Source organism: Cinclus cinclus, chromosome 1 (assembly GCF_963662255.1).
Source record: "Cinclus cinclus chromosome 1, bCinCin1.1, whole genome shotgun sequence".
Taxonomy (NCBI): domain Eukaryota; kingdom Metazoa; phylum Chordata; class Aves; order Passeriformes; family Cinclidae; genus Cinclus; species Cinclus cinclus.
The window spans coordinates 66,795,851-66,817,896 of NC_085046.1; the positions used below are offsets into that span (position 1 = coordinate 66,795,851).

Genomic DNA, 22,046 nt, shown 5'->3' on the forward strand with positions numbered 1-22,046 from the left:
CATCTACAAAACAAGAATGAGGCCTTATAGCCATGTCCAAAAGAGAAATAGTTTAGGAAGCAGTTAAACACCATGCTGAAGACCACTACATATAAGTAGATGCAAGCACACAGTCGAAGCAAAATTTGAAAGTGGACAAGAAAGTGAGAAATGGATCACATACTGAGCAAGTCACACAAAACAAAGTATTAAACTTCTAGTCATTAAGTGATCTGCACTGATCCTGTGGAGTGAGGCAGGCAGTGGACTTCCAAGAGGAAGAAGCAACTGTGAATATGGTCACATTCATGGAAGGATGTCTGAAAGCTTCAGCTTTTGAGAACAACAGAGGCAAGGTGGAACCTGGAGAAAACAAGAAGGGAGTGTGAGGAACAAGAAAAACTAGAAAAATTAAAGCTGAAAGAAATTTTTGAGCCAGCATCACTGAAGAGAGAGGAAGAAGTATCTACTCTCAACATAGGCTGAAGAAAGCAGAGTCAGTCCAAAGGTTTCATGCCCAAACAATCCCAGATGTCAAGGACAACATAGGACCTCTGGCACCTCCATAGGACTTTAAAATTCAGTGTACAGAAGATAAATTTCACCACCAAAACAGGCAGCTTCTTACCATACTCTCTGTCTAAACCTGCCTCTGGATTTTTACACAGCTACTGACACCTCACTGTCACTAATGCACCCAAGAGTCTCATCTTTATTTTCAGTGTGCTTGACCATCTAGATGAGTCCAGTTACTGATTTCCATAGGAAGGGTGCTGCAGGCATAATATGTATTAACCTTTAATAATAAAAGGGAAGCAAGTGAATGGGAGAAACTGAGGTGATGAGCTGAAACAACTTTCCTGATACAAGAGAGGATACTGAATAGGAAGATGCAAATTAGAGACTCCCAACTCAAAACAGCAGGTCTTTGTTCTGCAACAAGGCCCTGAAGTAGGGCTCAAGTCTCAAGAAGTAAATGGGAGTGTTTCCATGGCCTTCAGAAGACGTTGGAGGACAGAGAAACAAAGGTCAACAGAGCAATCAGAAGTGGCTGCAGTAAACAGAATGGAGTACACAGTTTACTGGAAAATGGAAATATGGCCTGTGTAATTCAGAAGGCAGGATTTAGCTCCAGTGTCCTCAGAGAGCAGATTTGTCAGATATAAATATCAAATATAGCTACTATTCTTAATGCCGGCATCCCAACCATGTGCTCAGGGCATTTATAGGAGAAACGGTTTGCATTTAACTTCAGTGCTTTTCCCCCTCTTAGAGAAATATTTTTTTAACTGAAACCTCTGTGTAAACCTTTCAACAGAATATCTCTGGGTGTTAATTCTCTTTAATTGAACACTAATTAAATTAGAATTCAGTCAAATTAGTTACCAGGTCAAGTGGTTTCTCTTAGATACTATACTTAGTGAAATGTTCACATTAAAATAATTTCTCTGTTCTGGATACACATTACAACATGGAACTTTGCTACAGGAAAAACACCAAAGCTATAAAAAGCTAAATTTAAAGAAGCATCTGTTGAACTACTTTTTTTTTTTTAAACTTTCCCACCCTCCCTAGCCTTCTTTCCCTGAGCAGACAGAAGTTTTAGCAGGGAGACAGTGAGAACAAACAGAAATCTCACCTTCCAAATGACCAAGTTAAAGGTCTCGTATTTTAATTACATGTCTTGGAACAACATTTTTGGCCCAACTTCAAAGCTTGCAATTACCCAGGTGTTTAAAGGATTGTTACGCATCAACAGCCATTTACCAAAGCATTAATTACTATAAGTCTCTAAAACTTTCCTCAGCTCAACCTTTTTGTTTACTTTCCTTCAAAGACAAGTTGACATAATAGTCTAGACTGCCTAGCAGCAGTTTCTCAAAAGGGAATTTTGCACAGAAGTGTGTGCATTTTAATTAATACACTTTCTAAATACTCCTCCGCATATCTTAGGATCAGCATCTTTAGTTCGTGGTGACATCAACTTTCTGTAAAAATTATCCTGCGTATAGCAAACTAGCAAGATTATTTGCTCTTATCTACTTTCAATGCGCAAATAACTCTTAGCCACAACTGACTCAGTCTTACAGAGTTGGATGGAGCTCCACACAGACAAAACTTTGAAATTGCAGCCTTTTCAGACGTGTAGATCCCCCATCTTGCAGTGGATGTAAGCACTACTTCAAAGTTAAAAGTGTTTATTACTTATAGAATGGACCTCATGTGGAGCTCCCACAACACGAGGTACTGCCAAGAGATGCAGTACAAAACCTTAACAACTTAGTGTATCTAAATGACCAGCACTCGAAAGACATAACCACAGAAAAAAAGATTTAATAGCATAGAAAATTTAATCTATCAGTGCTCCCCTGCACAGAGAGCCTCAGGCAGGGGAATGCCAGCACCTGGAGTGAGCTGCCATGGAAAGCAAAGGCAGTCTCTATTGTTTCATGAGAAGTGAGGTTCAGTTTAACTGTCCTGAAGAAGCAATGCCACCTATGGGTCAGAAGGCCAGGAGAGGCGTACACAGCCTCTAAGAGTTTCTTAGAAACAAGGAAGGAAATATGAAGAAATGTCTACCCACAAATGAAGTTGCTTACAAGGTGGAAGAGAAAACCAGCAGCTGGGCACTGATTTGCAACGACTGAGAGCCAGCAGAGGAAAAAAAAAGCATGGAACGGAGACATTGGGACATTCTGGAGGAGGTCTGCAATTCAGCATAGGGAGGGGAAAGCCATCCTGGATGCATCCAGACATGGAAAAGCACAATGAATGGATAAGCTCAGCCTCACACCTCCACTTCTCCATGTAATGAATGAGTAACCCTGTGCTGAAAATCTGTTCTGTAACACTGTGTCCATTTCCCCTGGCAGCAAAGTTTCCAAGGGCAGAGGGTTCAGTCTTCCAGACTCAGCAGAGAACAGCGGGGTGAAACCCAACTTTCAGAGCTGCCTCTGGTGAAGAGTGGAAAATCAGACCCTAGAGCTATAAGACACCAAGACTATGGGAAGTTCAACCTACAGGTCCAGTAATAATCCCCGGTAAAGTCAACACAGATATCTGGGTGCAAAGGTATCCCAACCCATTCAGCTTAAGGTCTTGAGCTTTACAGATCTGAGGAACTAATATTTTACCAACTGGAACAGTTGAAGAAAAGAAAAAAAAATCATTCCAAGAAATAAGAAATGTATTCACCTTTTCTTTTTTCTTTTTACTGCAATTCTATAAGAAAAAGGGGTATTCCAGCTGTCATGACTGCTATAGTACTACACTTCAGAGTTTAAATGCATTTTAAGGCACGAAGATGGGGGAGAGGACAAAGGAGGAGTATTTATCTTTGTCCATTAAGAAATAAGGCACTGATATGGCATTCTTTCATTTAGATAGAAAGTGCCAGCTGGTTACAGAACCAGTGTGTTTCATCCAGAATAACTCTGACTTTCAAACTACTCTAAACCAACCAGCGTAAAACACAACAAATCACATACCCACAGTGGGAGCTGAACTGAGATGTGGACAGATGCCTCTCTATAGCATCATGGAAACAGCTCTATCACATACAAATATATGCACACTATATACAAATCTGACCCCAACTTGAAACAGATTGATGCTAGCTTTGTCATTTGCATTACACAACCCATTCCAAAACCCAGTTGAGGAGGGTTATTTATTTTCTAAGCTATAAACACTGCCGTTGAATCAATTTGCCCTTTAGATTAGAAGCTCGGATCGCATTTGTATAAATATCCTGTTGCAAAGAGGAAGACTTTATTACCACTATAACTGGCAGCTAAAACCAACAAACGCCTTAACCCTTAAGGAATTGTGTTCAGTAGAACAGGAACATGGTCCCCAGGCAGTTGCTCTGCTGGACACATTTATGTCCACGTGTGTCGTTTCATGTAGGAGGAATCTTCCTGACCATCATGTTCCCATATTTCATTCTGGGTGCAAACGAAACTGTTTAATAAACTGACCATTAACGTACCGTATCTTCCTTTGATCACTAACACAGGCCACTGTGGTTTTCATAGATCAGTTGTTTGGACAGTGTGGGAGTATTTTGAGGGATGCATTAGCCGGATATTTACACTTGAAAACATACTGATGATCCAAACCAAGGACTAACATCTTTGATCAACCATAAACTGCCTTCCCTAGTCCTGACCTGACACCTCTCTGGGTGAGGGCATGGAATTTTCGAGAAAGAAACTGTTTAAATAATGATCTGTTTTCAGGGACAAACTCATTTCTTCCCTTCCCTTGTAAAGGTCTTGTTTACATGGCATTCCACTCCCAAGAGGTACCAGAAATCACAGGGGGCTTTGCTGGTTCTTCCACAAAATCAGTCCTGCACTTTAGACTCAAGCCCAGGTGCTGGGTTTAGGTGTGCATCCTCCCCACAGAAGGGAGGAGAGTTGAGGCTGTGTAGCTCCTGCCTGCTGAAATGAAACAGTCTGTCAGATACAGCCAAGGTGGGACAAGTACCTGGAAACTGACATCACTCACCTTGCTAAACTGATGCTTTGGCAAAGGACCCTGTTTTCTGCATATTCCAAAACGGGGGGGGGGGGGGGGGGGGGGGGCAAATTAAAAAAAAAAAGGAAGAAAAAGATCCCACCCCAGTGTGTTCAAATAGCCCAGTCTCTTTAAACTCTTTAAAACTCTGGGTGGGTCCGAAGCTGAAGGGCAGCAACATCTGCCAGATGTATCACCCATTCCCTCTCCCACCATCAGCCCCTACAGCCCACAGCCTGTTTCAAAACCCAGCTGTCCCCCTCAAAGCAAACCAGATGTCACCTCAGCCCTGTCTGGTGAAGCCTCTTCTCCACACAATCCAAAATGCATACCACTGATGGCTGGCCACAAGCTTGACCCATCCATCCTGACGATTTCATTAATCTCCTCGCAGCATCCCACTGACAGCTCCAGCAGTTTGTGTTATGACAAAATGTGGCTGTTAACCACAGTTTGGTTAAAAAACAAAAGCTTAGTTTCTAGGCACTATTTTTCTTACCTTATGAAAGGGTGGAAGGAATGGGAAGATGAAAATATTACTGACACAAGTGAGTCAGTATTAAAAATATTTTCTTTTTTGAGAGAGAATGTACATAGACCACACTGTCTTCAATGTGAGTTTCACTCTCTGGAGCCCCCACAAGTATATTTTTCATATTTCTGATGGGACAAGGTAACATTTCTGCCCAGAGGGTTTTTGCTGTTTCAATCAGCATTGATCTCTCATCATTCATGCTTCCCTTTCCATACATGTCTGCCTAGGACACAGCCTCAAATGGGCCCATATAGTCCCTGATGTTAGCCTTGTCTACAGGGCAAGAATCAGTTTGATAATTCAGTAACTGGCACGAATTTTAACGTCAGGCTTAGTTCCATTTTTAGCCCTCAGGGAGCAGCCAGCAATGCCTCACAAATCCGTGCAGCAGTGCACATCTGGGCTGGAGTCACACGCTCCTGCTGTTACTGTCCAGATGAGCTTTTTTTCCCCCTTTGCTCAAGTAATACTGAATTAAGCCACTTCATTACACTTAATTGGAGCCAAGGGATACTTCCAGGCTCTGAGCTTTGGTGAAGACTTGTATTTACTCAAGATTTCTCTTATCTCCTGCCCTGCCAAACTTGTTTCTTTGACAGAAGCAGGCAGGATCCTTTTTCTTTATGTTTTTTCCCCAAAGGTGCATGCTGCCCTTCCCTTGTAGACTCCTGGTTTAAATATATACATGGCAGCTTCCCTCTTAAGAATCATTTGTGCCCAAAAGTATTTTAGGAGCTACCAGACATAATTGCCCAGACAACTGTTAATCTTATAAAGCCAAGATTAACATGGTGTTTTTGAACTTTCTCTGAAGACTGCAAATGTTAACCGAACAGGCACCTTCTGCAGCCCTTAGAGGTGAATTGTCCTGACCAGAAGGAATATTTGTCAGCACAAAAAGATGAGAAAAGGTGTGACATCAACTCCTCTCTCTCACCTGCTAGCTCACCAGCTAGATTTCAAGATCTGTACAGACTCCTCCTCATTCAATAAATATCAGGAAATATCAAGCTGTTAGTCAAAATTGTTAATCTAAAGGAAGTGTGACTGAACTTTTTTTAGTAGTTTTTGGTTTTTAAGTCAAAAGCAACTGTTATGTTCTGGGTCATAAGATGTTTTCTAAAATTCAATAGAAGCCTTACAAATATTTAGCAAGTTCCTTCAAAACCCAGTGCTTTCTTTTCCTTATAATTTAACCTTCCAGTGTTCTGAACTGGAAAAGAGGGCACTATTCCAAATTAATCCACTGAGACAAGACAGGGAAAAAAAAAAAACAAAAAAAAAACATTTTGGACTTTTTTCCCCCCTCTAAAAGCAAGTAAGTGAATGGATGATCAAAACACATAACCTCTCAAATAATATAGTTTCTTCAGGCATACTAGAATAATCTGAGGCCTTTTTTGCCATCCATGCAGAGATACTAGTGAACAGCTAAATGCAGCTTTTTAGTATTTGTTTTGAAGAATATTTACAGGCCAAAGTGCACCCAGATCACCAGTGAGGGTGAATGTTTGAACCTATGGCAGCTGTAGCCAATGGAGTCACACCTCAACTGAATATAACACTGAATATGCAATATGCAGCTTCTAACCTCTTAGCTCTTTCAACACCTGCATATTTTTAATATAAAGGGGACAATTAATAAATATATATGCACTTTTATATACAGATATGTACAGAAAATACAAGCTTATCTGTGTACTTGTAGAGAAGCACAAGTTTTCAAATACTATTTTGTATTTTACATGTATGTGAAACAGTCCTTTAAGCTGAAAGGAAAAAAGAATGGAAAAGGGCACGTTCTTCCTACAGCTGCAGGAATCTGCAAACCACATCTTGCCCACCTTTGCAAGGATGATGTGACAAGTCTGACAGACTCATCTGAAGCACAAAATACTTTAGCCAAACATCTCCCTCCTTCCCACCAGCAAAAGTAAATAAATAAAGCAGGAAAAGAAACAAAAAGGGAGCCTTGAGGGACTGGATGAGTCAGAGGTTAGTAATGAACTACAGACACTCATCCCTGGGTCAGAGGTTCACGCCTAGCCCCTGTCAGGAGGGCCAGGGAATTTCTGGCAGTCTGGTCTGGAGGAAGCAGCCTTAGGATTCCCAGTCCCAGCGGTGGGATCCCCTCAGCATGGCCGCCAGCAACAGCAGAAGGAACGTGGCAGAAGGGAATGGAAAGACCCAAAATACTCGCCAGCTCGGGGAGAAAGACCACCCTGGTGATCCCCACCCAGGTGCTGTTGTCTCTACTCTGTCCATAGGGAGGTCTCCAGCACCGAGGGATGCCCAGGACATGCAAGTGCCAAAGGACAGGTGTCACAGCTTCACAGTGCAATCCCATTTTGGCATGCTTCTGGTCTGGTGTGTGAAACAGGGATACAAGGTCCCAGCATCATTGTTGCACACAGCCACTTCCAGAACAGAGTTTGTGAATTTGTTAGGAACACATTATACTAGGGGCTATATCCTGTACTTTATCCAGTACTTTATTCTTTTTCCCACATTGCCTTGCTTGCTCAGTTTAGTCCAAAATAATATTATATCCACATAAAAGTAGACAGTTCTCCTACTCTGTGCCCTGCTTTGGTGACTATCACAGAGCAGCATATCAATTTCTTCCACAGACACTTGGCAGAGGTTTTCTTCCTGCTCCTTCTTTACTTGTGGAATCTGAAACAGACCAACATTCACCATTCCTCCTGCAATGTGGCTCTGAATGAACAATACAACTAACATCTACAAAACCTGCATGACTGTCTGGACTTTGATCAGTTCTGCAAGTGGGCATTGATGTAACATCCTAACCAGCATGCACATCACCCCAGGAGGCACTCCAGCAATCTGCAAGTTGAAGCACAAAGGGAACACTGATCTTCCAAAACCCACACATTCTTTCCCATCACCTGTTTACCCAGGTATTTCTCTCTTTTCCCCAGAGGCCACACTCCCCACAGAACGACCAGGAGCTGTTTGATGTTGCCCTAAGAACTGCCAATCATCAAGGGCCAATCCCTCAAAATGGTACCAGTGGAAAGGCTGGAGAAAAAAGGAGCAGAAAGGAAACACCCATGAAGCCTTCACAGAGAAAACAAATTGAGCTTTTTTTAGACACTGCTGGTTTTGATTTTTTAAAAAAAAATTTTAATGCCTGAAGCAGAGGAACAGTTACAGTCCTGACAAGTTTTGGTAGAAGTAATGAAACACTTTTGTACCACAGCATTACTCTGACATTTAATTGACCATGTATTTCCATCTTTTAGCCTTACATGATTCCTCCATCTGAAACATTACTCTTTTAAAATTAATCACTCCATTTACACTTGTTTGGATTTTTGTGTCACAGTTTCTACCCTGTCTCTCTCACTTTTCCTCTCTCAGTTGCCACTGAAAGACCAGAAATTATTTTGTGCCTGTGGTCAGCATGCTGAATTTTCTTCTGCTTTATTTACTTTAATATAAATCCAGCTGAGAGAGGATCAAGTCTGAACTAATTACAAGTATTTTTCAAACAGGCTGGTAATATTAAGCTTAAAGGGGATATGGGAACTTCAGTACACAACAGCAATGCCAGCAGTGCTTTAAAAATCTACTGCTTTTCAGCAGACTCTTTCTCTATTTAAAGGTAAAGCTTGCAGTTAAGTCACACCCTCATTCGCACTCTACTATGCCCATTTCCCATAAGGAAAGGACCATGAAATAACATAACCTTGTTAACAGGAAGGAACCTGATATTTATTTTCAGTCCTATCAATATTAATGCATAAGCTCAGCCTTCTCCAGGACAGCAGCTGGTGGCACAGAACAAGCCCCCTCTTGCATACCTGTTCTGATGCTCCTGCAGCACCTGGTAAATGCTGATAAGGAAGGTTTGGTTTTTAAAGCTTCCCACAACGCAGTCCTTGTAGATCCGAAACTCAGCGGCTGTGACGGCCTCGCCCTCAGGAATCTGAGACAAATTAAATTTGAATTCCTTGTGGTGCCGCTGGTGAGGCGTGAACTCCTTGTCATACTCAACTGCAGACAGGAAAAGGAAAGAAAAGGAAACAAAAGGAACCATGACTAAAATTTAACAACAAAAGGTTTCTACATGCTGCCACCTGTTCCTTCAAAAAAACCCAAGAATCTTGGGTTTTTTTTTTTCTAAGATAGCCCTGGCAAGTGCTAGGAAAACTTATGCAATTAAAGCTTTTCAAATATGGTACTAAGTAAAGATTAATGTTCCTCCTCTCTAGCCAATTCCTTTGGGATTTCCTATTTATTAAAGAAAAGCCAGCTCTGACAGGTGAAATATGACCATGCATTTTGCTCATGTGTGAAACCCTGAAGCTTGTGATCAATCCCAAGCATTTTCCACCTGGGGCTTTCCATGTTCTTTGCAGCATTTCCCTAAGTCTCATGGCCCTCTTCCAAGCAAGGAGACATACAGTTCCATTTTGCTTTAGCACACCACACAGGCACAGGCAGAACCAAGTGATAGCACCAGGTCAACCAGTTTCTTAAGTGCCCTAAAATGTCCTGTTTTCTGGCTCCCAGGTTTGTACATTAGCCATTGGACCACCTTGTGAGTTAATATGATCAACGTGACATTCATTTTGAGGGTTAAAGCCAACCAGAGCTCCTCTTCCTTTGCAGAAGCTTATTTTAAAATTAGAGAGCTGAGGACCACTGTTGGTTTCTGGTTTTAGACCTCCTTGGAAACACTCTCAGGCACAGGGTTTAGAATAGACACAAAACAGAATTCCTCCTTCTCTAGGTCTCAGGATTTGCATTTTCTCTGAGGCTCCCTTTGCAAACTCTTCTTCCAGTCCCACTCTTGTATTACTTGATTACATCTCAGTTTAGTCTGACTTTGATCAATTGTTTGTTATTTTTTTCTAATTTTCTACTAGAAATTGCTTAAAACATTAACATATTATATAAACATACGAAATTGCATCTTTACAAGCCTGAGGGGACAAAAAGTAAAAACAAAAGGCCGTTCCCACCAGTGGAACGGAAGGAGTATATGTCACTGATGAATAAGTCACCATTACATTATCATTAGGGACATGATTATGTGCAGAGGCAGGAAGGGAAGAATAGATCCCTTTTAATGTTTGTCTTTGTGGTCACTTTTTGTTGCTCCCCCCCCCCCCCATTTAATGCATCAGACTGCAAAGGAGTCCACGAGCCTACTCTCACAACATCCCCATGAGGTAAGCAGCAATGCCTGCTCTCCAGCTGGGATACTGAGTCACCAGGAGAGTGACTTGTCCAAGGACAGGCGGCAGAGCCAGGAATGACAGCCAGCGTGCTTGAGGTTCAGCACTTTAGCCACAGGTTACCTCCCTGAAGAGCAGACATCTCCCAGCTGCTGGAAACAGGCCATGGAGACTTTCCCCTCCACCTTGCCCAGCTGCCTGTTCCTCCTCATTCTCCAGTCAGTTTCATCCGCCCGCTCCCTTTCTTTTGGCAGCCCTTCCATGTGAGCTGCCTCATCTGGCTGGGTCCATGTCCTGGCTCCCTGCGAGACAGTTAGTCACATCCTTCTCTTTGAAGCTCACCTGGAAATCTTTTCACCTCTGCATGATCACTGCCGAGCATTCTGTGGGACACCACACTGGGGGATGCTGTGTTAAGGGCTGCCACAAGGCAAACAGGCAAATCCTCAAACTACTGTCAGAGTCAGACACCACTGCCAATTTTGTTAGTCTTGCACTGCATCTGTCTGAGCAGCTCAGATGTCAAACAACAGACAAATGAGGGTGACTGGGCTTTACAGCTTCCAGAAATGAGGTTGTGACACCCAGCAACTCTGTCAGAGATTCTACTGAGGCAAATGACAGTAACACACTCAATTCCAGTGCCACTGGGAATTGCCTCTCTGGCTACTGGCTAGGGGTGATCTGGGCTTTCCTTTGCCCCTGTGCTTAATGGGGATCGACTGTGGCAATACCAGGCTGGTTGGTGTCACTTTCATGTACTTCCTCTGAGCCAGGACCTGAGCTGCCCGATCACTCCCCATCCTGAGGAGAGTCCCACAGGATATACTTCCCAGAAGAGAGGAGCCATGTACTTTGAGAAACTTGTGAGCAGCCGGCCAGTGAGAAACTGCGTTGGCCTGCTTGCAGCAGGATGTGCCCAGCTTGGCCCCGTTTGCTCGCCGCTAAAAGACGAGAGGATGTAATTAATGGTGAGGGAATGTCTAAATCCACGGGTTTGGAGAGGCACGCATATGAAGCAACAATTCCCGATTTAGAACTTGCTACATCCTCGCTCATGGGTGCAGTGACCAGCTGAAACCCACACCACCTTCCGTGCTGTCACAGGGATGAGCTGACCTACAGGCGAGGTGCAGCGATGCAGCTTTTCCCCAGGCTCGTGGCTGAGGATGATAAAGAAGAAGCAGGAAGAGCAAGGGGAAGGACACAACCAGGATAAGCAACAGAACTCCATCAGGGTGCCAGAAAGCTAAAATTAGACTAGAGGCAGCAAAGAAGTCATTGATGCTTCCTGTCAACTCTTGCCCCATATCAACTTGTGATATGATCTCTCCAAGTGCACAAGAGAGAGCCCGAAGCTGTCCCACACAACACAGCTCAAAATGAGCCCAAACATCACTTTTTGTGGTTCCTTTCTGACCTCCACTCATCACAACAAAATGTGCAGTTTAAAAGTGATACAACCAAACTGTAGTCCTTTAAATCAGAATTTTCCTACGCTAATCTCCTAAAAAGTCAAACACAAGTCACAAGAGGAAGAAAAGCCCACCAAAACATCTACCACAGAGCATGAAAAGCAGCAGCAGGTATGATGCTTGACTCCAATTACCCTTTTCCAGTTTATAACTTGCCTGATATATTCACAATAGTATTTTCCTGTTTTCTTAAAACTTTCTTCCTTTATTCCTGTCCCTGCCCGAATACGCCACACAATCACAGAAGCTGACTAAACTGATTACAGGGGAAACATTCAGACTGATTTCATTATCAGGCTTGGCAGAATAAACAACCTGAAACACACAAACAAGGAAGTCTTTTTTTAATCTTTCAGATTAAGCAATTCATCTTATTCTGTTATAAAAAAGGCAGGTTTCTGTTAAAAGAAAGAAATACTGCTAAGCTGATAGTGTCCTCCTCCACTGGGATCAGTTCAGAAGCAGCCCAACAACATCATAGGATGGAAAAAAGCCTACATTAAGCTTGTATGAAGCAAGTATAAAAGTTTAATGAGTTGGAAAGTTTTTCTGGCTATGTATCTTCCCATGATACAATGGAGGGTGGATTTTTTTTTTCTTTGTGGGAGTGGTGAGATATTTAAGTTCTATATACTCATTGTCACCCCATCAAGCTAATAATCAACTGTTTTCATTCAGCAAGACAGCTTAAAAATATAAAATGCCAACAGTCCTTCTCTGGGGGCTTTTTGCCCCCTGGAAGCGCTTCATTTTTAACATTTAAGATGTCAAGTTTTAGAACAGTAAAATTTGGAAAGGCAAGACTCAAGCTGCTGGTTCCCAGGATTACCCACTCTGGATTGCTATCACATTACAATACATTGCATGAGCTTGTATTCAAAATACAGAGTGCAGTTGCACCAAAATGCAAGGCAACAGCAAAAAGCAGAAATCATTTCTCAAGTTGATTTCCCATTATTATTTTTTCCACATGAATACATTTGGGTCAGTCTGACCGGTGATGTGAAATCCAAAGCTAATTTCCATCTGACGATGGACATAAGAATGTCCCAACTGTGCACAGCTCTTGCAGGGGAAATCAGGCAGCTCACAGCTGGGGCAGGTTGCAAGGTAGAAGCCCTGAGTTGTACCGGAGCTCTCATAACCTTTTCCCAGAGTGCGGGCTGGAATGTTAGGACCAAGCCAGACAGAAGCACTGTTTGTAAGGCCAGAGCAAGAACTATAGCCTGTAAAATTCACCTTCACGGTCAGACTGTATTATCCCTAATATTACTATTCTTCTGCTGGAGTAAGTCCTTGGAGGTTACAAATCCAGGCCTGCACATATCAGGACGAATTGGGAAAGGAGATGTCAAACAGATTTTACCCCATCATGAGCCAGAGGCACTGCCCACTCCACCATGCAGGTCTGCCCCCATCCTGGTTGTTGGCTGCTCCTTTGCCTGCAATGCAAAGGAAGGTGAGAGCTCTGGACGTTGGACTCATCCCCGAGTTTTCACCAGAGTCCATTTCTGAGCAGACTGGCAGAGCATGCAGAGTTAACAGAGAAGCCTGCCAGTAGCTCTTTACATTCCCCTTAACAAATATTTTTAAATACTATACAAACACAGCACTATTGTTGAGCAGTTAAAAAGGCAAGAATGGCAAAATTAGGGTTACTGTGGTTTTGAATTTTGTGTATTCTAATTCTAACTCAGTGTTGCAATAGCCAATTTCAGCACAAAATGTCCCTGGTTTAAAAATAGCATGCTGCTTACAATACTTGTTACTTTAAAAACACTGCACATAAAAAAAAAATTAATTGAGACATTAACACATCTATTTTGGCAACAATACAAAACTACTTCCATTTGACTGTGTAGCATACACCTTGAACCAAGAGAAACATAAGCTGAATGACAGTCATGCAAATAAACTCTCCTTCTGCATTGGAATTTTAAGCATTTCTTTTTGGATTGAAATTAAACCAGTATGCAGAAATAACAGGTCAAGAACCTTTCCTGAAGAAACACAATTTTCACTTAGAACAGCAGCACCAAGTATCATGTCTTGGTGGTTTTCTCCAGTTCTCAGTTGCTGAGAAAATTGTTAGGTCTAGTGTTCATGTGAGAATTAAAATACTGGCTTAAGAAAGTCTCTAGTTCAAACTCGAGGTAAAAAAGCAAAAAATACTGACCTAGAGCTCCAGAAGTAATTTTTTAAAAATAAATATCTTATAGAAGTAATTATGATTTCCATGACAATGTGGTTCCTTGGAAGGAACCAAGAAGAGCAGAGGAGTGGGGGTGCAAATTAATAAGATAGAACTATTTAGGACAGGCCATTCTGCATCTGTCCTGACCCCAGCAAAGCTGAAACTATTGAAGAATCTTTTGCACATAAAGATCTTCAATGATGACTTGGTTTTGCAGGGCCACAGCTACCATGCTGCAGGAAAAGCAGCCAGGATTCATAGCCTGCTTATGCAAAGTGAGTTTTGCATGAGTGCTCCTGAATTCAATTTGAGAATAAATGTAAGCCATTCCTATCCATTTCTTCTCAGCCTTCACATGTCACCCACTCCCAAATAAAATGAGAAAACATGTGAAAACTGGAATTGCTAGCAGGAGATTCACCACCACATCTACATAATCAGCACAAAGGCAATTCCTCTGTATTACAACACCAATTTCTGCTCTAAGTCAACAGCATTTATCACATCTGGAGCAATGAAGCACTGTATTAGGTTCAAATGCTTTAAGCATTACTAAGCCTCCAACAGTCCCCTCTAATAAATGGACCATGTACACATGTGACTGATCTACTGCTGTGAACTTACAGTGGCATCACCAAAATTTCTTCAATACTGGCTGACAATAGCTTGCACAGAACAAAATTTGTGTAAGCTTAAATCCCCCCTCCTTAATCTTGGTCCACAGTTGCTAGTTGCTTCTTTTGAAGCAAAAGGGAGCAAGAATGTGGGGGTTTGTATAGCCAATCCGATGGGTGTCCAGCTTCAGAGGAAGACTCAGTCTTCATTTGGGTCTTACAATTTGCCTTCTGTTTCACAGTGAATCTACATGGATGGGGTCTGCAGCGGTCTTTTTACCCTGAAGAGATGCCCACGATGTGCCTGAAGGCTTGTCTGCATTTTCCAAATCCACCAGGTCAATCTGAAAAAAGATACCCAGTCTCCCAAACAGTCCCACATCTCTGACAGATGATCACAACTGCAGAAGCACTGTTACTGCTAAAGATTAAAGCTGATATTTCTTCCTACAATAAGCAGCATTTCTTAAACATTGTTTTAAAAATTGCAGAGTACAACCCAAAGAGCACACAATGCACTAGTTTAATATCTTCAAATAGGAAGAAGACTTAAAAGGCCTTCAAGTACTTTCTGGTGTTTAACAAGGAGACAGAAGTTCCCTTACTCTAGGTGGACCTGCAGGCTCAAGAACAGACCAGCAGCAAAAACAGATGGCTCCTGGAAGTAGTGAGGATGCATCAGAAAAGGATCACTGCTGCCTGTTTTTCACACTTACATATCTCCAATGTGTGCCACTGTCACCTGGGCACCAAGATTAAGAGATAAGTGATCTACTCCACTGCAGCGACATCCTAAATCCACTGCTACTTACTGACAGGACTGACCACTTTCTCTTTACTGTAAAGACCCAAAAGAATGCAAAACCTTCCCCTTTTCAAAACTATGATTTATTAACAAGCCATTTCACAGGTTGTGAGTAGGACAATTCTTTAAAAGAGAAGAAACTCAGGCGAGATATTAAAATACAAAATCTGAAAACAAACCCTTCCCCGCCCACCATGCACAAGAGGTGGGAACATAATTTCTTCCCACCTTGGTCTCAGCCCAGCAACTTCAACTACCTTCTGTGATCACAGCAACTCTACGCAGCCTCCCAGAATCTCCCAAGAAAAGCCTGTTTCTTTTTATCACCCCAATCATGATGAGGGATTCATCAGCTACATCAAGTCCAGTGCCTACTGCTCCTGCTCTTCCACATGCCAGATCTTCCCAAATTCCACTCCCCACCACCCCTCCCCCCCCCCTTCACCCATTTCTGAAAAGCAGCATGAGCAAAAGTAACTAATTCCAAAAAGAAGTAGTCCCTCTGCTTCTCAGACATCTCCCCTGGATTTTCAATACAGTATCCCAAACTGATCAAAGTTGGCTCTCATGGATAAGAGCATGTAAAGTTTGCTGGACCTCCCTGATGAACTTGTACCACATCCACAGGAATAAAAGGCAGTTTCTAAACATTAAAAAAGGTTGATAATTATGGTTCAGTCTGGCATTGCATCATTTGCTGATCCCTCTGGGTCCAGCTGAGGTGGGTCAGCCACAACAACCATAAATCTAATGCAGTTTTAAGTTAATCCTAGACACCTTTACAATAATATGAAGATTCAAGGCCAAAAAACTCCAAAAGGATGTTTTCTTCAAAACAGCTCTAATATCACATCTGGACCAACACAATATAACGTGGAATTATTCCACTGACTTTGGTGGAGTGATGCCAGTTTACAGCCAACGAAGACCTGGCTTTATGCTCAATAGCTGTGTGTGCCAGAAAATAATGACTCAGAAAATAACCCATCATTAATCCAATTCCAGTGTAATTATGGAGATTAAATTTAAACAATAGCAAATTTCTCTCTAAACATAACACTCTACAGAAGAGCTTCAAAGGAGGAGGGGTTTTTACTTTTGGATGAAAAATGCAACTGAGCTCTTCTTTGTTTCTTTGTGCTGGGAATCAAGCTGGAATCAGCTTGTAAAATCAGATTAAAATAGTTGCACAACAGCTTCCTTTCAGGATTCTTGAACCAAAGGCAGTTTAAAAATCATAATAATGCCCTAATCAAATATATAATTCCCATGGGACACCAGAAAGTACTAAAAAGGCATTCTCACATTTTCACAAAGGTGCCTACTGTATGGCCAGTAAAGCTTTCCCATCTGCAATGGGAAGAGGCAGCAGTGGGGACCAGCCTTACCCTACCACACATGGGAAAAGTTAAAGCAAAACTGAGGAGAAGGAGAGACCTTGGCAAAGTGCTCCAGGGCAGCTAAGACAGAAGGCTGACTGCAGGCCACCAGCACCTCTGCCACCAACACTCACTTTTGGGTTTCCTGGGCTGTCCCCCTTGCAATAACAGAAATCACTTTGCAACTGCTTCCACAGCCGCCTCCTTCATTCCTTCCACACAAATTCCCATCACAAATGTTAACAAAACTGACATTTTCTTTCCATATGCTGGCACATACGGCAGGTCCCTGCACTGAAAACAGTGTTGTATCTTAGGAAAACAAAATATCTTTTTGCTTAAGAGATGCCAAATTGCTTTATCAAAGGCACTACTGTTTGCATTTTTGTGGCAATATTAATGCAGTTCCCACTGAGAAGCTGATAAAGACCCTGACTGCAAAAACACCCCTCTGGAAGAAGTGATCTGAAGCTATTTCTGTATTGTGTTTCCAAATAATTTATGATTAAAATAATATTATGCTTTCCAAAAAGCATTTCTATTTCACAGCCAGGCTTCATGTGTGCATAGCCAGCTTGTAGGAGGGGAGAAGGCAATGCTGTCAGCCCATCGGCACAGAGACACGATCGGAAATGCTTTGCAGCTATGCACGTAGCGGGAAGAGAATTCTCCTTACTGCTTCTACTTGCTTCCTTGGCTTAGCATCGGCTCCTGTGTCCATATCCACACAGTAAATGCCTGGGACACTTAGAGCAGCATTTCTCACCCTCCAGGTTCGCCACAGGTCACGCTGCATTTCCTGCTGGACAGCCACTGGCATGCAGCTCCCTGGAAGCACAGCTGCCCTGGGTGCACCAACTGGGCCTGGTAATATTTTCAGAATTTTTTAAATGGTATAGTCATCTCGCACCATGTCTCAAAATTATCTCTCCTACTGCAGGGAATTTAAGGGCAGGACAAACCAATTCACTCACAAGTTCAAGCTAAATTTCAAAACGCAGGTTGTGCAAAGTGGAGAAGATTTTCTTCTCTCTGCTTTTCTTGCAGGTGAGGTTTTATGTTTATTGGTATGACTGTGAATCAACAAGCAGCAAGTAGGAAAGCAGACAACAGACAAATATTTGCAATTGAAATTTCATACTTCCTTTTTGTTGAGCACTCATCTCTTGGCATCACAGGCAGGTTTCAGCTTTTCATTTAATAGCCCAGCTGAGAAAGTTGTCTCCTGAGCACAACGCAATCACTCCCCGTAAAAGTATTGTCCAGAGCGCTTAAGGTTTTACAAATTTTTGGAAAAGTTTAATCCAGTGCCCAAGACTCAGATACACAGAAGAATTCAGCCCTGCTCCAGAGGTTGTCAGGCTGTCCTGGAGACTACACCACCACTGTAAGGGCATTGCCATTGCTGACATGACTTATGACTCCAGCTGATAGCACAAAATGCTCACTTATTGTTCAGTATTTAGTATTTTGCACAGGACTCCAATCTCAAATGACTGAATTAAGCAGCATCCAGCCAAAAGATCACCAAAGAGCATCATGGGCTTTGGGGAACAGACAGGGCACTCTGTGGCAGAGCACAAAGGATGCCAGACTTGACATGAGCCAGAGAACAGAATATACAAGGAAGGAGGAAGCACTGCCCCTAAGAAAGGTAGAGTGGCCACAGGGATAAAAAGAGTAAAATCATGGTCTGGAGACCCTACAAGTTCCCAGCCTTTAACATGATGACAAAGGAAACCCTCTTTGTGACAGTCAAGGCAAGAAGATGCTACAGCTCTGAAGACTGAGGAGAGCAAATGCAAGAAGTGCCTGAAGAAACAATGAAGTGTTTTAAAGACTATTATTCCTGACTTTGTATATTTGTCCAAGGAACAGCACAGTTCATAAATGAACCTTCCCTCGGTGCATCCATTCACAGTGTGCTGGCTTGGCACACTGATCCAGAGGAAGGGGTTCCAATATGTCATTGGGATGGGAGATTCTCAACCACTGCCAGGGATGAACACCACCACGGCATTAGGACAACTCCCTGCACCAACTGGAAAAAAACAGTACCTTGGGAGACACTGATCCACACAGAAACACCAGAGCACCTTTGCTAAATCCACTATTTCTCTTGCCACCCTTCTTATTTAGCGCACCTTCCACGTCCTTCTGTCCTGTTCATCCCGACAGGTTCCCTGAAGGTTCAGGCAAGACTCTCTCAGGCCCAGGAAGCTGGCAAAGAGGGATGGGAGAAGGCAAAGGAAAGTCTCACCACTTCCACAGCCCTCTCCAGCAAAAGCAGAAGGGCCATGAAGCTGCTCACTTGTGCAACCCTAACACATCTGGGAAGTGCTCAGGAGTGGCAACCATGAAAACTGAAAAAAACCCAAAAAAAAAAAAAACAAAAAAACCCACAAACAACAAACCAGAAAATCCAGAATATTTTACAGCTCTTACACACCAATGTGAGGTAAGTATTCCTCTTTCTGAGGCAATAACATCTTGCAAAGTACTCTCCCCACACTAGCCCTGTGTCACGATTTGCCCAAACGATGCCCGCAGTCAGAGAGAACCAGAGGGAACTCTTGGCCATAAAAAGGGAGTTCTGCTGCCCTACCATGCCACTGAACTCCCATGTTTTAATCTGTCTACTGGTCATGCCAGCAGGGTGCAATTTGGGAAGTGACTTTTTTACCTCTGAAACCTCATCTGCTGTCAACCAACATAATGATGCTGCAGAGAGCCAAGCAGCAGTCAGATATTTAAAAATTTGCAGCCGCTGTGGGCGGTTGGAGCAGAGGTCAAAATATGGTCATTAATAGTTTTACCTAACCTGCAGCTTTCAGCTGCTCAAAACATAGCTTTAAAAAGAAAAGAAAATGACATCACACAGCTTTAACCATCTGCTTAGGAGTAAAGAATTTCATTCTTTAAGAAAAAAAATTAAAAAAAAAAAGCCTTGACAAAAACGCCTGGTTTGACTAACAGCTTTGGTCTAAGCCTTCCTTTTTCATCATTTTTTATATTCCTATATCCCACAGTGACCAGAAGCATACTTGGAATGTCTCTGTCCATCTGATAAAGCCATCAGTGGCGGCAGCCCCGTTCTGCGCCTGCGGGGGGACACAGCTCCTATTCCCAGCTGCAGAGCTCAGTACCCAGCCAGGGTGAAAGCCAGGGAGATGCAATGCTTTGGGAATGATGGGTGACTCCCAGTCAGGGTAGGAAATCCTAGGGAAAAAGTAAGACTTGAGGAAAAGCACCATTAAAGGAACTATTAAAAGAGGATTTATGGAATAATCCTTAGTTCCACATAGTTGGCCTGACTTACATACAGTAGCATAGCTGGGTAGTTCACCTGAAAAACATCCAGCAGGAAGAGGTACAGACTCTGCCAAGTACTACTTTTTTTTTCTCCCCTTTCTCCCTGCCCCCCTCACTTTCAGCAAATACCCAAAGCAATCCTTGGGCTCTAGGCATTTAAAAAATTCCAAAGTTATCTACAATTATTCTCAAAGTAATAGCATATAAGTTCACTCCAAAAGGTCTCAGGTTAACAAATAGGAAATAAATAAACTTCATTGGTTTAAAAACAACCTGGTAATGTTGGCATTTCTGGCTTTCAGTTTATCTTGCCCTTTTCTATAAATTATCAGATTCCTGGAGACAGAATTTAAAATAAAAATAAATAAATATTAAAAAAACAAAATAGAGAATGTGTTACAATTTTCAGCAAAGCCACTTGCCCACAAATTAAATTTTTGACATTTGGCTTCTATATCTCCGCTCTTTGCAATCATGTCCCGGCTGTTTGACTATTCCAGCATTTCTCTGCCCCACCCAATCCAGCGTTGTCATCACTGATTTTATTTTTCCACTCTTCTGTCTTAGTAATGCCCTCCTCTCTTGCCTTGACTGGTCGCATGCCATCCTTGGAGAAAAACATCAAAACTTTTTCAAATTTGAGTATACATCAATATATGGAGAGAAATCATTTAAAATAAGTACCTACAACAAATTTCTTCTTAAAATACCTCTTTTGTCTTCTGTTGTGCCTGAAGTGTTTTTTAATGTTGTCAACAACTAAATTACCCAGACACAGATTTTAGTTTGTGACTCAGTTTATGATTTAGTTTGTGACTATTTATTTTAGTTTATGATTTTAGGCACACTGGTTTAAAGAAATTGCTTTTTTTTTCTTAAGCCCTTTAAAATATTTTTATTTTAAGTTACAGCAGGAGGGTAATGCTATGTATCTGAGAGTATTAATGAGACTCCATGGAGACAGCTGCCATACTTACACAGTTTTTATTTGTGTTTTAATAAGAAAACCATCAACCAAAAGAAAGTTTGGATCAGGTTAGCACATCAAAGCACTCTTTTTACAAACATATAGACAGTGGGGAGAGTTGAAAAGCACCAGACCTTTTTAATGCAAATTTACTAAATCTTTTTCATCCCTGCACACTAAGCCACCCTAACAAGTGGGATTGTGGCTTCAGCAAGTGAATCTTTTTACAGCTGTTCTCTCATAGACACAGCAAGACTAAAGCTTTTATAATGTTTGCATGCAGAGAAAAAGGCAATTAGTTATATGGCATGTCCTAGTGAAGAACTTCCTCCAGTCAAAATAGGAGAACAGTGTTGTATAATTGATGTTATTAGCTGCAGCTGTTATCATACTTGGAGAAATCTCCAACTAAGAAACAGCAGTGATGAAGTGCTCGAAGATGAGTAATAATATGCTTGATGTTAAAGGATGGGGATAAAAAGAATTCTAAAAAATGTGCTTCCCAGTACAGTAACAGTCTCAGCTAATTGCCAGGCAGAAAACACCGGGGGACACCAAAAGAAAAACGCACCACATTTAAAGTGTTGTCTCCATGAAACTGAAAGTGAAGAGGGGAGAAGTGGGAGAGAGGAAACCCCTTATATTTACCTAACCCATATGAATGGTAATGCTCACATGTGTGTTGTAACAAGACTGGGGACTTTGAAAGCTCTAATCAGTAGGTGCACGAGCAAATATTTGTTCTGATCCATTCCAACTCTCTGTGATTTGTAAATCCCTAAGAAAAAAAAAAAAATTGCAGAACAAACCAGTCTAGACCACAGAATCTGGCTACTTTATGCTAGTTAGAAAATTACAGGAAATAGACCAACTCAAGAAGGTATTATTTGGTGGAATTTTTTGTTTGTTTTCTGGAGACCTGTGACTACCTGATATATGTGCACTTGTTTGGGTAGCTGAGGAGAATTCTTTCGAGCATTCTTTCAAGCCTAAACACTGCAATATTGAATTCCACATGCTTGATGTCTTGGTGAGGTGTTGATGTATATAACCTTCCA

The 22,046-nt window shown here is 42.0% G+C and overlaps 1 protein-coding gene across 1 annotated transcript in view; it reads right to left on the bottom strand.

Annotated features, from left to right (window-relative positions):
• The window catches only part of BMP6 (bone morphogenetic protein 6), an 86,276-nt gene that overhangs the window by 15,022 nt on the left and 49,208 nt on the right, over window positions 1-22,046 (bottom strand). Inside the window, exon 2 of the mRNA XM_062491058.1 lies at window positions 8,863-9,055. Within this exon, the coding sequence (XP_062347042.1) occupies window positions 8,863-9,055 (193 nt within the window). The remainder of the gene's footprint in view (window positions 1-8,862; window positions 9,056-22,046) is intronic.